This window comes from Pagrus pagrus (assembly GCF_965226575.1).
Source record: "Pagrus pagrus genome assembly, chromosome: 19".
In the NCBI taxonomy this organism is placed as follows: Eukaryota; Metazoa; Chordata; class Actinopteri; order Spariformes; family Sparidae; genus Pagrus; species Pagrus pagrus.
The window spans coordinates 8936479-8952457 of record NC_140203.1 but is presented as its reverse complement, the minus strand read 5'-3'; the positions used below and the strand labels follow the sequence as shown (position 1 = coordinate 8952457).

The 15979-nt window shown below is 41.9% G+C and overlaps 1 protein-coding gene across 7 annotated transcripts in view; it reads left to right on the top strand.

Annotated features, from left to right (window-relative positions):
• The window catches only part of rapgef1b (Rap guanine nucleotide exchange factor (GEF) 1b), a 45962-nt gene that overhangs the window by 10854 nt on the left and 19129 nt on the right, over positions 1-15979 (top strand). For 6 of the 7 annotated variants that reach the window (XM_084383696.1, XM_084383698.1, XM_084383699.1 and 3 more), the window contains exons 2-6: positions 11937-12082; positions 12815-12993; positions 14745-14901; positions 14990-15081; positions 15163-15321. In XM_084383696.1, the coding sequence (XP_084239822.1) occupies positions 11937-12082; positions 12815-12993; positions 14745-14901; positions 14990-15081; positions 15163-15321 (733 nt within the window). The remainder of the gene's footprint in view (positions 1-11936; positions 12083-12814; positions 12994-14744; positions 14902-14989; positions 15082-15162; positions 15322-15979) is intronic. The other variant, XM_084383697.1, reaches the window with a different exon arrangement.

Here is a 15979-nt window from a genome sequence, read left to right as displayed (position 1 = left end):
GCGGGGAGAGTGGTACCACTCCTCACTGCTTGAGGCCATTTACTCACAAGAACGCTGTTGCTTATGCTTCTCTGTCTGTATCTGTCTCTGTCTTGTACTCAGGCAGTGAAGTGATTGGTTCTCTTGTGGCTGTTTGTCTATGTGTAGGATCAGTCTCCTATCTCAAGTGCTTTATAGTGCCTGTTTGCCTCTCCCTCTCCTGCCAAACAGCTGCCGTTCACTGAGAAGTCTGAATTCATCTCGGTGGATCACAGGGTTTTTAGCTGTCGCAGTGTCTCTGTTCTCGTGCTGCTTGATGTTACAGATACTGACAAGCTGGGTATTTATAGCACTTTGTGTTTCTTTAGTCTATTGGTTTCACCCAAGGTGAACCTGCTGCCTGCCTGCCAGTCTGCTCTGACTTTGCCAACACACTCTGTTCAGAAAGCGCACTTTAAATGGAAATCTAGAAAATGCAGTAAACCACTGTAACAAGAAGGTCACTTGAAGGATCAGACTGCTTTGAGCACGTTTCTGTCTGGTGCTTGTGCGTAGCAGTGAGCTTTCTTTGTCTAGGTGTGTGTGCGCACTGTGCTATTAGGCCTTGCCTGTTTAGGTGAGGTAAGTTGTTTTACAGGGGATCTGTAGGTTCTGTAACCAGGCTGCTCTGGACTGTGAAGTGTGTCCAGAAAAGAGGGAGCGGCTCTCAGTGAGGTAGACAAGGGACAGGAAACCGTGCCAGTGGCCTCGGCGTCAGGGGGGAAGGAACAGGAGGGGTACCCAGGATGATGTGTACGTGTATATATGTGTGTGTGCATGCTGTGTGATTTCCCGCTTTCAGCCTTCTACCTCACATGTGCTTGCCCTGCCCTCCAATAAAACATTGTAACTGTGTGTCACTGCCTGTCGCCTCACCCATTACTCATGTCACTTCAGTCGAATCATGAGCTGTCACCACTCAGCAGCAACATGACCTACATTCAATATCAGAATTAGGGCTGAAGCTAACAGTTATTTTCATTATTGATTAATCTACTGACTATTTTCTCAAAATAAGCGACTAATTGCTTGGTCTTCAAAATGTCTCAAAATTAGTTTATTTAGGTATTATATCAACACTACTGGAAAAGCTGAAAAACACCTGGCTCACATTACATCTCGTCTAGGGCTGCAGAATATAGTAAATTCAATTATATTGCAATTACACTGACAGATATTGCTATTGCAGAATAACTCAGGGCTAGTAGGATTGTTAGTTTTTGCGTCATACTTTTCATTTTCACAAAAAAAAAAAAATATTAAAATCCTGATGGTGTGACATTTGTTGGGATTTGGGACACTTTAATTTCATTTGTCAATTTCTGCGAAACAGACACGACAGTGCAGTGAATTGGCCTTTCCTAGGGTATTTTTTACTTCTTCAGTCACAAAGACGTCATGATGTATCATAGATGATTGCATGTGTATCTAGTATTGCAGAAGCGCTGTATTGTGAGTAATTCTGTGATTCTCAGACATCTTATTGAAAAGCAGGAACTAGGATACATTTCACATATTTGTTTAAATGACTCAACTATGTTGATCGTTTATCAGAACAATTGCAAATTATTTTTCTGTCTATTAACTAATTGATGGTTTCAGCTCTCATAACAGTCATTGCATCTTTTTACCTCAAGAACAGTGACATAACAATAACTAAAGGAATGGTTACCTGAGGTTACTAATTCTGTAACCCCTCTTCTCTGAAAACTTAAGCGAGCTGTCTTATTCTGGCCCTAGAGTGAGATACCCAAACAAGAACATCATTTTTAAATACCACACCTCTGCATTGGGCTCTGCGGTGTGCTGATGTGCTCTATTACTTACACAGTTTACATTTATTATCATCCCAACAAGGATACTTATTCTTAAGGTAGAACCAAACTACAGTAAATTAGCCCATGTGAGTGTTTGATATCAAGAGACAGGTTTTCCTCCCTTCCTACAGTGACACACACTTTTTCTTTCACTTTGTCGTTTGCTCAACTCTTTTGTCACTGTGCCAAACAGTGTGTAGAGCTTTATAGTTTTTTTATTTTTTATTTTACAACTGGGGCATCAAAAGCTTCCCTGCTCATGTGCTGTATAGACCACATTCTATTTATTGTCGATGCTGTTGAAAACCAGGCCCTGTGGCATCCCCTCTACAACATTTTGCTTGTGGTTGAATAGTTTAGAGGGACGCTTTGTGTGCTCATTTGTTTCTGTCTGGGGATGTGGATGTGCATTGTGTGTATGCGTGTGTCTGTTGTACATGGGACAATTGAGTGACCTAGGCCTCAGGGCTCCCCTCCATAGTTTTCAATACAACCTTGTTGAACTCCTGTGCCAACTGCTCCCATTAACCAGCTCCATTAGTCCGTCCTGTGCCCACTATGAGACCTTAACCCATATTGAAACCATACAGAGTTACTGCCAGAGAGTGAGGATAATTTGAATAGTCATAATAACAGCAGTTTGGCAGAATGCAGTACTGTATGTACTGCCGTCACATGCACGATCGCTAATAAATCGCTGTTAATTAAGTTGCAGTTACACACAGACATGCTAACATAAAAGGGAGGGTGCAAAAGAGTGGCCTTTAAAAGCAGTGGAGCAGAGGAATGAATGAGTAATAATAATAAAAGTAGCTTGGGGGTAGGGGTTAAAATGCAGTCGAGCTACCAGCAGTCCCTATAGTAGATGCGGATTTGTTTTTTCTCAAACCCGCAAATGTGGTCTTTGACGCAACAACACACTTACTAGAAAAGGGGAAATGTGTGGGCTGCAAACAGTAGTACCAGTAAGAATGAAGTACCAGTCAGAGCAGCAGTCATATGCACAGATATGAGACAAGATGCTGTTACCCCTGGTCAGAGAGAGCGTTGGAAGAAGGATTTTTGTTGCCTTCATAGTCAACAGAGGAGGCATTGAGGCGAAAGTCCTGTAAATGTTTACGCCACCACACAATACACAGGCCTAATGGTCCCACCCTCTTCCAAAGCACCACCTTCCAGGCTACTGGCCTACATCTGACACAGTATAGAGCTCTGCGTCAGAGTCTTATTGGATCGAAAAATGTACCGATCTGAGTGGGTGGTTTTTATCCCAGAGAAAACTTTAATTGTCCTCATTGATAATTAATTGCTTGACCGAAACAGTTCATGAAATGTCTCCCTTTGGATTAATACTGTGATTATATTTCACATTACCGATTGAAAAGACTAATTCCTCTCATGTTGAACTTTAAATACAACCACAGCAGCCAAAGTCAGCTTCCTCCGTGTTGTATTGCAGAAAGTCCCCACCAGGACTGACTGTTTATTTCTGTCGCCCATGCATCAATAGTTGTCTGCTATTTGACATACTGCTGAAAGAGCACACCGCTTTACCTGGCAAATAACATTATTCATCATTAGCTTGTGGTTAATTATTTACGCGTATGCAAGAGTTTTGTAGATTTACTCCGACTGATGCTGGATTTTTGGGTACCAACAATAGTGAGGATAAAAAAATTCTGATAACAATATATGGATGGATGAAGGATGATATTATTTTATATACAGTATACATCAACACAATTTTTTTGTAATTAACTCTCAAATGTGGTCATCAAGCACTTATGAAAAAGATACATATGTAATGGAGGCAAGATATTTTACAGTTTATCAGTAAACTTCTCTGGGAATTTAACAATTATATATTACCCCGAGCATCTTTTTCTGCATTATTTTGTGTTAAATAAGGTTTCATATTAGTGCATATTGAACAACATATACGGAGATACCTATATATCTGATATATATCTGACCAATATATCACTCTGGCTCTTCCCTGTATAGTAGCCCTTGATAAAATGATGGTAAATGACTATTAATATAGAAAACTATAGAGTGTATATGTCCTTTTGCCGTATATAATAAACAGTAATGGAACAGAAAGCACTATCCTCATGAGCAGCACACCAGCACTTTTCCTTGTTAGGGGACATCATTCCCTCTGCTAGAAAAGTTAAAATGTCAGTGAAACTCCAGCCATTTAGAAAGCCTAACTTTCAGAGTCAACAACAAGTATATCAAAGCTTCATACTGACCCATACCCCCAGTATCGACACATCATCAACCACGTCTCATCTGCGAGCTGTGTAATTATGGAACTGTGAATAGTCTGTTCTAACCTCAGCAGCCTTGAGTACAAGCGAGTAGTTTATTTTAAGCGATGTTATGACTATAAAACATTATGTTTGTTTCTGCCTCAAACCTTATTTTTCTCTCATTGGACTACAGCAGTATAACCGAGTGACTTTTTGTGAGAAAAACTGTTGCAAAACATTGCTAAAAATCCATTGTTTTATTGCTGTTAATGACAGAAGGTTCAGACGATACATCATGCATCGTGTGATAGCTGCATGTCTTTCAAAGTGCCATTAACTTACACATTTCCTTGCCTTTAAAGTGCAGCAAAAAGCTTTGCCAAGAACTATAGAACGAAAATGGCACTAGCATGTATCAAAGCAGAAAAGCATGGTGTATTTTTTGCATTTCTAGCATAAATAGGTTGTTTGTTTTGGTGTACAGGGATGATACATTTTGTCCCATTAAACTCCACTCTAGATGTGATGGAAATATTTGGATGTGTTGTTGTCTAACTTTAGCCAATCATCCAGAGAACACACACAACACCCGATAAATAAACTCAAGAATGCGAGGTGTGTCACCAAGAGATTAGGCTCGGTTTTGTTCTTATGTGCCTCTACACGCTGCTTGTTGCTTATTATGCTTTAATGCAACATATTTTCATACCCACTGATAATTCTAGTTTCAGTTCACTTTGCAGATACGTCACACAGTTTTGCGTGAGACTGTTTGATCAACTGGGACTCAGTTCACATTTGCATTTTGAATGTTATTCTCCCCCCTCTCTTCTAAGCTTTCCAGGCTAAAATAACCCATCAAAAGTGGCAAAACAGAGAGAAAGTGGAGGAGGGTATTTTTGATATTCTTTTTATCTCAGAGTGCCATCTCATGACTCAGACAGGTGATGATGTCTTGTTTACAATGCCGGACTTTCCCTGTATTCTCAATCATCAGTCTGCTGTGTCTCTTCTGTGGTTAGATGTGAAAGCAGATGGCACTAACACTCGCATGGAAGCGACTGGTTTTGACTTTTTTTTTATAGTTGTGTTAGCTGTGGCAAACAGGCTAAACATGGGTGACAAACACGGTCTCACTGAGCAGCTATAGATCTGGTTTAGTGTTTTGTAATATGGATCTGCGTTATAGATCGCTTTGTGTTGGATGGCCACGCTCTGGTAGCCATGGCTGTCTATGCCTTCTGTTCCCATGCAACCAAGCACGCAGAGCGCCTCCATCACCACATTGATATTTGCTCCCGGCCATTGACCCCACGGATGGTGGGGCTGCTTTACCAGTCATTGACATACTGAGGGGCATGTTTGTGCAAGTTAATAATAGCATAAAATATTGGCTGAAGTAGATTTTTATACAAGAAAAAGATGTCAGTGTCTTGAACAAAAGGCATGAATAAAGCTAAATGAGATTTCATAGTGGTTAATATCAACATAAACGCAGATACTGATCTATCTGTGATAGACCAGTGTCTGCTGATATGTCTAGCTGATCTACCAGTCAGGCTCTAACAGCACAGGATAGTTAAGCTACTTTATTTTGCTTCAGTTAAGTATTCATTTAGTGATTTATCATTGCTCAGTTAGAAAGAGAAGAAGTTTATAGTTTATTGTAATCCCTCATCTAATTCTTAGGAAGTCAAAATGATTTGTTTATTTTAGGACTCCAGAAGTCATTGGGAAGTGGAACTGGGATGTGTCAGTTTGCATTGATAATTTGATTGTCCACATGGAATCCATCTTCTGCATCTCATTTACTCATTTGTTAAGTGAAATACAATAGATAGTAAGTGGACTGAGCACTTAGCATCCACTGTATCTCATTTACTTATCTCAGTAAGTGGACTGGATGCTCTCAGTCTTCCCGTGGCTTATTGTTGAGCAGCATACTCAAACAGCACAGCTGGAAGACTGTAAAACACACCACTGGACTTCTTCCTCCATTACTTCTCAAATCAGCCATTAACCAGGGCCACGCTCCATACGAGGGCTTCCTCCACTCCCTGCCATCCTTGGACTGTAGCTTGACTTGCAAGTACACGAACAGAGACTGCTGCATCCTATAATGCTGTTTGTTGATAACCAAGGACATGAAGGGGATTCCTTTTAAAAAATAAAACACAACCAGCAGGAAGCCAGCCACTACAATGGAGAGAATAAATAATTCACTAAGCACTTAACTATTTCCTGTTGAATTTTCCTCTCTTTCCTCTCCATTTTTCTCCCCGCTGTTCATTCCACGTGCCTCAGGCTTGCATTCCATACTCTTGCTTCACAGCAGGTCTTGCCTGTGGAGATATGATACTCTGCGGTTTATGTTTTACAGTGTAGCAGACTGTAAGTCACTCACTATGTCGCCAGTTTTATAGACAAATAAGGCTTCACTGCAGGCAGTGTTGCTTATCAACAATGCACTGTGTATTTACATATAGCCCAGGGTGGGGTGTCTCTCATTTTCTTTACTTCTACTTATGTGTTTCAAGAATTAATGTATTCTGTGTCTTAACATTACAGTATTTAATATGTAACACCAGTTATTGTCAACGCTTGTTTGGAGTAGACTCTCTTTTGAATCTGCTACATCTGAGTAAAGACACATTTTTATTCAAGCTAGCAGCTCGGCTTTAGGGATGGGAAGGGTATGTTGATACGTTGGTCCTGACTGAAATACCTCATCAACTATACAGCGGTTTGCCATGAAAGCTGGTATTGATCCATGGAATCTGTAGCTAATTTTCAATAAAAGCCCAAAAAAATAAGATTCAGGACAGCCCTAGTTAACATGTTAGCATGATATCATTAGCATTTAGCTCAAAGCAAAGCTGTACCTATTTACCGTCACACAGAGCTGTAAAGTGTTGTTTACATTTAGTTGTGTAGCCGTTTAGAGCAGAGAGTGCAGTACTATAAAGAAATGCAAGTTGAAATTTCAAAGGAGCAGATTACCAATTTGAATTCTCCACACATCATTTCAATTCTAGCTGTCCTTTTTCTGCTTTATTAGAAGATGCTCATCTTAAACTGTACACACAGCTTCAGATTAGTTACCCCCTTACCTTTTTCCCTCTTCAACAGCTGGCGGAGTGACCTTTTTGACTCCTGTTTCAGTCAGGAAACAGGAGTCAGAAAGAGTTAGCAAAAAGAGTTTAGCAGGCTCAACAAGCCCATATACGCAGGGCTGGCACACTTTCATTGAGCAGTCCTCGCTGAGGGGAGTTCAGCAGGAGGTGACAGCTGTGTGTGTAACCTTAAGCACAGCCTCCCCTGTATCCCTCCACTCAGTTTGCATCCTATTCCTAGAGTGAGAGGGGGCGGTCAGGGGCCGACCAGCTGTCCTGTATAGATCACACCTGTACTGGACAAGAACAGGATCAATCTGCCAGCCTGTCAGATCTGAAGAAGATCATATGTCACTGCTCATCATTTGTGTCATAGGGGGCACAACCAGCAACTGGGGTTCTGGGACTTCCCACTCAAAATTTTACCGTTCAGAAGTTTGGTCAGACAGCAAGAAATGTACACATTGTCTCAACGAAATATGAAGCTACATGTGTGCTCCATTTAGGAGGTTTTTTTGGCTGTTTTCATTTACTTTGGCAGCCAGACAAAAGCAGGGGAAATCCATGTTTGTTTTTAAAAAGAAATATGAGTTGATAGTTGCTTTTAGATGAGGATTGTGAACTGTGTGTCTGAGTTGTGGTATTAGAAACCCCCTGGACTGGTGGAATTTCCATGGAAGATAATAGATGTACCTGGATGGCCGCTATCTTTATGTTATTCGGCAACAGATTTCAATCTAGAGGTCTTAATTGGCAAATGTGAAAACATTTGAGCGCAGTGAAGTATACACAAAATCAATTTAAGTTGTATTGCATACATTTAACTGTGTGTTTTTGCCAGAGGCACCCATAAATTTACACTCCTTGTGTGTGTATGTTTGTATTTACGTATTGTGTAATTAGGCTTTCGAGACAATCCGGCAACTGGAAGGCTCCTGGGGACTCGGCTATACCAGAGTTGTGTGAGAACTCTCCCAGGCTTTGTTGGAGAGTCGTTCAGACTACAGTGTTTGTTTTAAATGTCCCCAAGGCCTTAAAAAGCAACAAAGTGTTGGGGCAATTTAAACGCCTCCAAAAGATATTTACATACTAAATCTTTCTCTGTTTGTTCTTTATCTGATTTTAGTGATTCCCTGATTTATTTTCTATTTCCTGCATCCTTCATAGCATCTTGAATAATCTGCAAAATTAGAAAGATAAACAAACATGAGCTGTTTATTATTTAATGTTGTATTGCTATGATATTCACAGGACCCTTGATTGTAGAACTGTAAACTCATCACACTGTCTGTACGTACTGTCTGTAAATGACTGCTGTGAGGTTGCAGTACAATATAGTGAGGCTCGGGGGAGTTGTGTGTGTGTGTGTGTGTGTGTGTGTGTGTGTGTGTGTGTGTGTGTGTGTGTGTGTGTGTGTGTGTGTGTGTGTGTGTGTGTGTGTGTGTGTGTGTGTGTGTGTGTGTGTGTGTGTGTGTGTGTGTGTGTGTGTGTAGATCTCTGTGGGACTGTTGCAGTTTACAACAGAGGAGACAAACCTCACCCTTTATGGAAGTGTAACCACACTTTACTGTTTAACAGGCCGCCTCTGCTGCTGTATTGCACTGTATTTATAGGGAATGGGAAAGAAAATTGGGAGCCACTAGCAGGAATCAACAATTAAAAAGTGTTATGAACGATTTGGTCAATTTTACAGTATATTACAGAGTCGATTTCCAACTCTTCTTTGTTCACTAAATTGAATTTTAAGGCAGTAGAAATCCAAATATTGGCAACAAAGAGACACACCAACATAAAGGCGTGTTTCAACATAGGCAGATGAAAAAAATAAAGGAAAATAAATGCTTTCACTGTGAGGCTTCTTTCAGTCTTGGAGTCCATGGCTAGTCAGATTCAGTGTAAGAGACATTACAACCAATGACATCACCACCTCATAACTCTGGACGGCAGCAGGCAGGCAGCTGGGGAGAGCTGGGAGGGATGGCCGGCCCGTCTCTGGTGGAGGAGTGGAGGGTGGACGCTGAGAGGCGTACATGACTATAACAGAGCACTTCACTGTATTCACTGTATTCTCTCCCTCGGACTGAATTTCTCTCTTTCACCCTGTTCATTTCTTTCTCTTGATGATGTCATTTCCATGCTGAGCCAGACTTCCAGCGAACTCTTGAGGGAAGGCGGGTGGAGGTGGTTTTCTCTTCTGAGAAATGAAGAGAGAGGGAGGTGTTGAAGAACTGAATAGGAAGCAAAGGAGACAGGGAACCAGCCCTGTGTGGATGATAAACAGCTGAGCCACGGGCGCTGCAATGGTGTCTGAGGGACCAGCTGTATCGATCATGGTGGTGACTCATTGTGCTGATGTCACTGCTTCTCAACTCTGGGACTTTGGGTTGCAGCTGTAAACTCACACATAGTCCTTTTGGGACAGCATGTTGTGATGTTAGCCACAGTCCCCGCACTTGTGCCAGGGATATGGGGGAAACAAGGTCAAACAGATAGGATTATGTGAGACTAAATCCATATGGAGGCCTGCTGCGCAATCAAAAGCATACGGGCCGCTCTGCACTCTGCCATAATATGAAACCTTGCCAGGATAGCACCCTAGAATGCGGCAAAATTGGCTAACACAGGTACGTATAGCCTCAGGGTACAACAGCAAATATCCTCTCACACTGTCAGCCCTAGTGTTGCTGTTCTGACTCTATTTAGGTGCAGTGAAGCAGCACAGGATCCCCTGTGGCCGAGCTACAGAGTATTGATCCAGACAGCTGTTGAGATGAGCAGGTTGTCGCAGGGTCTTCACTGTGTCTGGCCGACGAGCTGAGTTTTTATCTCTTTATTCCACCAATGGTGTGAATTCTAAAAGCAGATCACACACGCCTTTTAACACCCACATGAGGAGACTGCTATCTCTGCTACATGGTGGGTTTGCCTCTGCAGTGACATAACTGGGCTACTAATAAACGTCTACATCAGTCCTGTGCACGTCATCTAACATTAGAGTTATGTTGTATCTTAACAGAGCTGACATTAATGTAGGAAAATAAGTTCCCCCACGTCTGTCTGTGTATGAGAGAATTAACCTATTTGGATGTTAGGAACTAGGTCAAATGCAGATTAAAGGTGACACTGCAGTCATGAGATATCCAGTAACTTAGTTTATTGAATCAGCCACGCACCATTAGTAACCTGCGGAACAGCCAGTGTGGAAGTATTTTTTGCACATTGAAATAAAAAGTGCAGTGTTAAACAAGAGCCTGAGGGGTCACGCATGCCTCATCACATGTATCGGCAGGAAACTCCGCTGGAAGCGCTCTAATCAACATTTTTAATGACACACACAGCCGTCCTTGGCTGCCTCAGCAAACTTTGGCTTTTGCTCCGACTGAGGGATGATGAGGATTAGGGGTGGAGGGAAACAACAGTAGGGTGGATATGTGCGTGGCATCGGATCGATGGTGCAGATGAAAGCACCACCCGGATGAACGTCTAGTTTGAGGCCTGTTTTTGCTGGTGATTGCTATTCAGGATTCAGTGGTTTTCTTTTGTTTTTTTCCGCTATGTTATTCACTTTTTATTTTAAAGAATAGATGAAAGTGATCCATATGTGCCAACCAAACACAAAACACACACAAAACTCCCACTATCCCTGTTTCTTACTAAGCTCTTCCATTTCCATTTACTGTATGCATAGTGTCCTTGCTTTTTCTAAACAAAGTAAGAATAATATTCAAGTACACTACAAACACAAAATTGTGCATTGGTCATTTACATCATTTACACATCCATACATACTTACACATCTGTCTAGGGGGGAAAAGAAAATAATTTCAAATTGGAACAAATGCCCTAAAAATTAGTATATCACTGCTACACAAAATCAGGCCTTATAGTCAATAGGTGGGTACGCCATTGACCAATTTTCTGCAAAGATATCATTATGAGTTCTTAGTTTAACTGTAATTCTCTCCATTGTGTACAGCACTCAGTATTTTTAGGTTGATGGCCGTGGAATGTCAGATCCTGCTGCCATCAAGCCGAGGGGAGATTACACCGGGTACAGGTGTAATTTTGTCGCTGATAACACCCATGCTTCCTACAGACTCCCTACACTGTTATTAGTGTTTATCCCCTGAGTTCGGTGTGGAGATAGAGGGAGGGGGGGCAGAGAGGTGAAGGGAAAGACAGCGAGTGAGCAGTCAATTCTCCTGGGATTAACGGAGCGGGGGACTCTCCTCTTCCCCAGATGCAATCAGCACTCTCTACAGTGAACAAGTGGGCTTCTGCTAAATTACTCTTCTGTTATGAAGCCTCTCTCAATTATGTACCATAAAGCAATTTTCATCCCAGCACTTACCAGAGTATTTTATTATAAACACACTCTTCTGCTCTGTCCTTGTCTATCTTTGTGTGCGCTTACACATCTGCTGGAAGAGGCTCTATGACTGTGCCTGTTCTGCAGATTGCTCGTTGGAAGCAAAAAAGATCAAATGAAATGCGGATGTTAAAAATACTAAGAGATAAATATGCAAATAATGTTTTCCTTTCCTTAAAAATACCAGTCTCATTCTTGTCACTGGTGTTGAGCTCTTCACAGATGAGTGGCATTGTGTGATAGTGACATCAACACTTCACTGCGCTTGTGCCATCTGGTTTTACCTCATTTCTATTCTCCCCCTGAGAATATCTACCCTCCTCGACTGACCACTCAACCTTTTCTGTTTCCCCTCCATCCACAGACTCGCAGAGGTCCCATCTGTCCTCCTTCACCATGAAACTGATGGACAAGTTCCACTCTCCCAAGATCAAGAGGACTCCTTCCAAGAAGGGCAAGCAACTGCAGCCCGAGCCAGCAGCCAAGAGTACAGAGAAACCTACCAACAAGGTGTGTGTGCGGTCATGTAGCAGAAATTATAAGTGTGTATTGTGGGAAATCCACCTCTTTCCCACCTTGTTCAGTGTGTTTGTTTGCCTATTTGTGAAACGATTGTCTTCCTGTCTTATGTTTTGTGCTCCTGTACTCCATTGTGTCTGTGTGTGTGCAAGTCCTCCCTGCTGGTTCCCACAGCTTCCCAGTCGCTGTGGCGGCTGGCTGTGCTACAGCAGGTGTCTAAACCTATAAAGACATGAATGGAACTGGGCCGCTTCCTGAATGAACTCCTCCGCTCCCTCTTAAGGCTTTTGGTGTAATGAGTATATTCCCCAACAGCCCTGCTGTGAGAGACTAAAGAAGCTGAAAGAGCCTGTTGCTGTAGTACCAACATGGCTCCAAGCCACATCACTTGATAGATAGTGCTTTGAACTGCAAGCAAACCATGGGAAGAATAGAACCACAGCAAAGAGCCCAGACTGTTGTGATGTTCCAAATACTAAACGGGTTGTTGAGTTTTTCACTGCATACTGTTTATGGTGTTTAAAGTCCCATATTATACTCATTTTCAGGTTCATACTTGTAAAAGAAAATATTGCTGCTTTATTATCAAAAGGGAAATGGAAATCTCATATTCTACAATATGGGACCTTTAAAAAATCCTGTCAAATGTTTGTAACCATCATTAAAGTTGTTTGTTAGTACAATTCTAAGGTGCTGTTCTGTGTTACTGCTTTGTTTTTCTAGAAGGTTAGCCGGCTGGAGGAGCACGAGAAGGAGGTGGTCAGTGCCCTGCGCTACTTCAAGACAATCGTGGACAAAATGGTCGTGGAGAAGAAGGTGCTGGAGATGCTTCCAGGCTCGGCCAGCAAAGTGCTTGAGGCCATTCTGCCTCTGGTTCAGGTCGAGGCCAGGATACAGCACAGGTGAGTGTCATGTTTTTGTAAAGATTTTGGTTCAAATTTGATAACTGTTAATCCTGCTCGCCCCTTTGGTTTACGGCACATGATAAAATATTTTCGATGCATTAAAAAAAGGTACATAAATTATTCGAGGTCCTTTTTTTGGCCACAGTAGTATTATTCTATTACCCTCCATCACTTGTCCCTTTCCCACTACTGATGTAATAATTCACTATGAACCATTTGTTCATTCATTCTTACCATTCTTGCCTCTTGACGTAACCTATAACGTAGCTGGAATGCATGCAGGACATGTCAGAACTAGCATGATGTCGACTACCACTCACTGAGCTGCTCGTGAAGATTGATGATATGTTGTGAGAGACAACATCCCTCACCTCAAGGCTCCCTGCACTTGATGCCTGAAGCCTTAAAAATTACATTTATGTGTTACTCACTGTTGATGTGGCAATTATCGGAAATGATACATGAAAAATTAATTTCACCTTCCAGATGCATATGAACAGACATACTAAGTCTGTGTGTTTTCCTTCCCCTCAGGGTAAAGTAAATCCTCTCTGTGAAAGTAACCCTAGCTGCAGTTGTGTTTGGACTGTCAAGACATGTTAGAACTTCTCTGTCTTTGTCTTTGTGCCTTTCCCCATCCGTCAGTACAGATGAAGGTATGGAGGTCAGAGGTGACAGATTTTGTATCTCACAGCCCTGTGTTTAGAAGCGATTGATGGATCGCTGCTGCAGCATTGAGAAGCGGCTATCTCTGGGGATTTGACCTCTGTCTGACGTAGTCAAACCCCAGTAGATCACAGTAGAAGTTTGTCTTTTTGGCAAATAAGCTACCGCACATCAAGTTACTATTGTGTGAAAAACATTGGAAGAAGAATTTTTCCAATTTGATAAATGAACAATGTTTAGAAGAGGTTCTTTGCCATCTACTGAACATACACCTAACACTGCAGTGTTGGATTGTTTGCAGTGATTTAAATCAATACTGGTCAAATAACTAGGTCAACAGTGGGTGTTACTCCTACCCGCTGTCTTGGCGCTGTTAAGTTGATTAAAGTGCTTATTTGCCAGAAAGGTTAGCTATCAATCTCTTATCTGCAAACTCTACTCACACTGAGTGGTCACTCGTAGCTGCAGATGTTATTATAATATCACTATTTTTACTAATTCCCATTATAACCTATAGCCCTTCGCTTGCATAGTCATTCTGGGTCATACCTCTCCACCCTTCCAACTGCTCCACCATCCCTCAAATCTTTCTGCTAACCCTGCCTAGCCACAGTCGTCTCCTACTCACTGTAGGGCTAAGCTATGCAGACAGTGGATGGATATTCCAACACTGTGATTCAGCTGCAGCATGTTGTAACAGGCCTGTGCCACACCTTGGCGCGCACTGTTCACTACAGGCAGGAACAACACCCCCGCTTCGCTTGTGTGGTTATACACATACTTCTGTCTGCACTAGCTAGCTTATCTCCAAGCTTGTAGTCAGGCATACCTCCACTTCCTAAATATGTAGTTTAATAGATGATAGATATATGGAAGTGTAACATGTGCCCTTGATTCTGTGTGATTATTATCACCTCCAGTCTAAGATGTGCCTGTCCCATCGCTTTTTTTCACACCCCTCTGTTGTGTCGTCTTGAATCATCCACCTTTCTGCACCTCTGGTTTCCATTTCTTTTTCTCCCTCTCATTGCTGTGGCTACTCTTACCCATGGCCCAATGCTATTCTCACACCCTTTCAACAGTTCGGCGTTGTCTTCGTGCCATAACCGTGTGTATCAGAGTCTGGCCAACCTCATCCGTTGGGCAGACCAGGTGATGCTGGATGGCATTGACCTGGAGGACAAGGAAAATGTGGCATCTGTCACCAGTGTCATCAAAGCAGTGTTGGATGGAGTAAAGGTAGGCCCTTTGCTCATGGAGAAAATGAAGATAGTGTTCTCTATGTCCTCCTCTGGTGCCACTAAAGCTGTTGTCTTTCTACTTACAGGAATTGGTAAAGTTGACCATAGAGAAACAGGAGCAGCCGTCACCCACCACCCCGAACAAACCTGCACCACCTGCTACCACCACAGCAGAGAGGTGAGTGCTCTCCAGAATACAAACGTACTCATTCAGACACACTAAACAGTTCATTCACTCAGACAGCTTTTATCTGTGTAGCAGCGTGTCATCGGAGATGCCCTTGATAGATCGGGAGCAGGAGGTCTCGAATAAGACAGCTCCGGCAGCTACCCCTGCAGAGGCTGCCTCTGACATACCAGATGAGGACGTAGCTCCTCCCAAACCTCCGCTTCCTGAGGCCAAAATGGCAGAGCTCAGGTGAGGACAACACACACACACACACACACAAACACACACACTGCTGTGGTGATATTCTGCATCCTCTCTATCTAGAGATTCTTTTTTTTTTTTTGCATTTAATGGATGCAACTGTGAAAATTCAGGTCTTGGTTTGGTCAAAGGGAAAGTTAATAGTTGACTGAAATATGAACTTACTGAAGTACTGGTACGTCATGTAGCTCTATTTGTTCTAGAGTCAAGGTTGAGATTCTTCCTCATTTCAAGTTAGGGCTGTGCGATAGGACCAAATTCTCATATCCCAATCTAGGTTATTTCATATCCAGGTAACAATATGTATCACAATATAGCACATTTTCTGTAAAGACAATTAATGTATGATTTAAATTAAATAATGACATACATTTTTAATTATATACTCGACAAATAAAAGATATATACTCATTTTATTATTTGTTTCTGTTTCTTCAGAAACCTGCTAATATTGAATTAAGCATGTAATAAAATATAAAAAGGTACTGTTTGACATGATTCTTGCATATGTGGTAAAATAGGTTAGAGGTGTTTGAGACTGTTATGGGAACCACTCTGGGACTGGTTTTTTGGTCTGACAAACTTTTCATACCCAAATAAGATCCATATGACAGAAGTCTTCATTTTGTCTTGGCTGGTCGGAGTA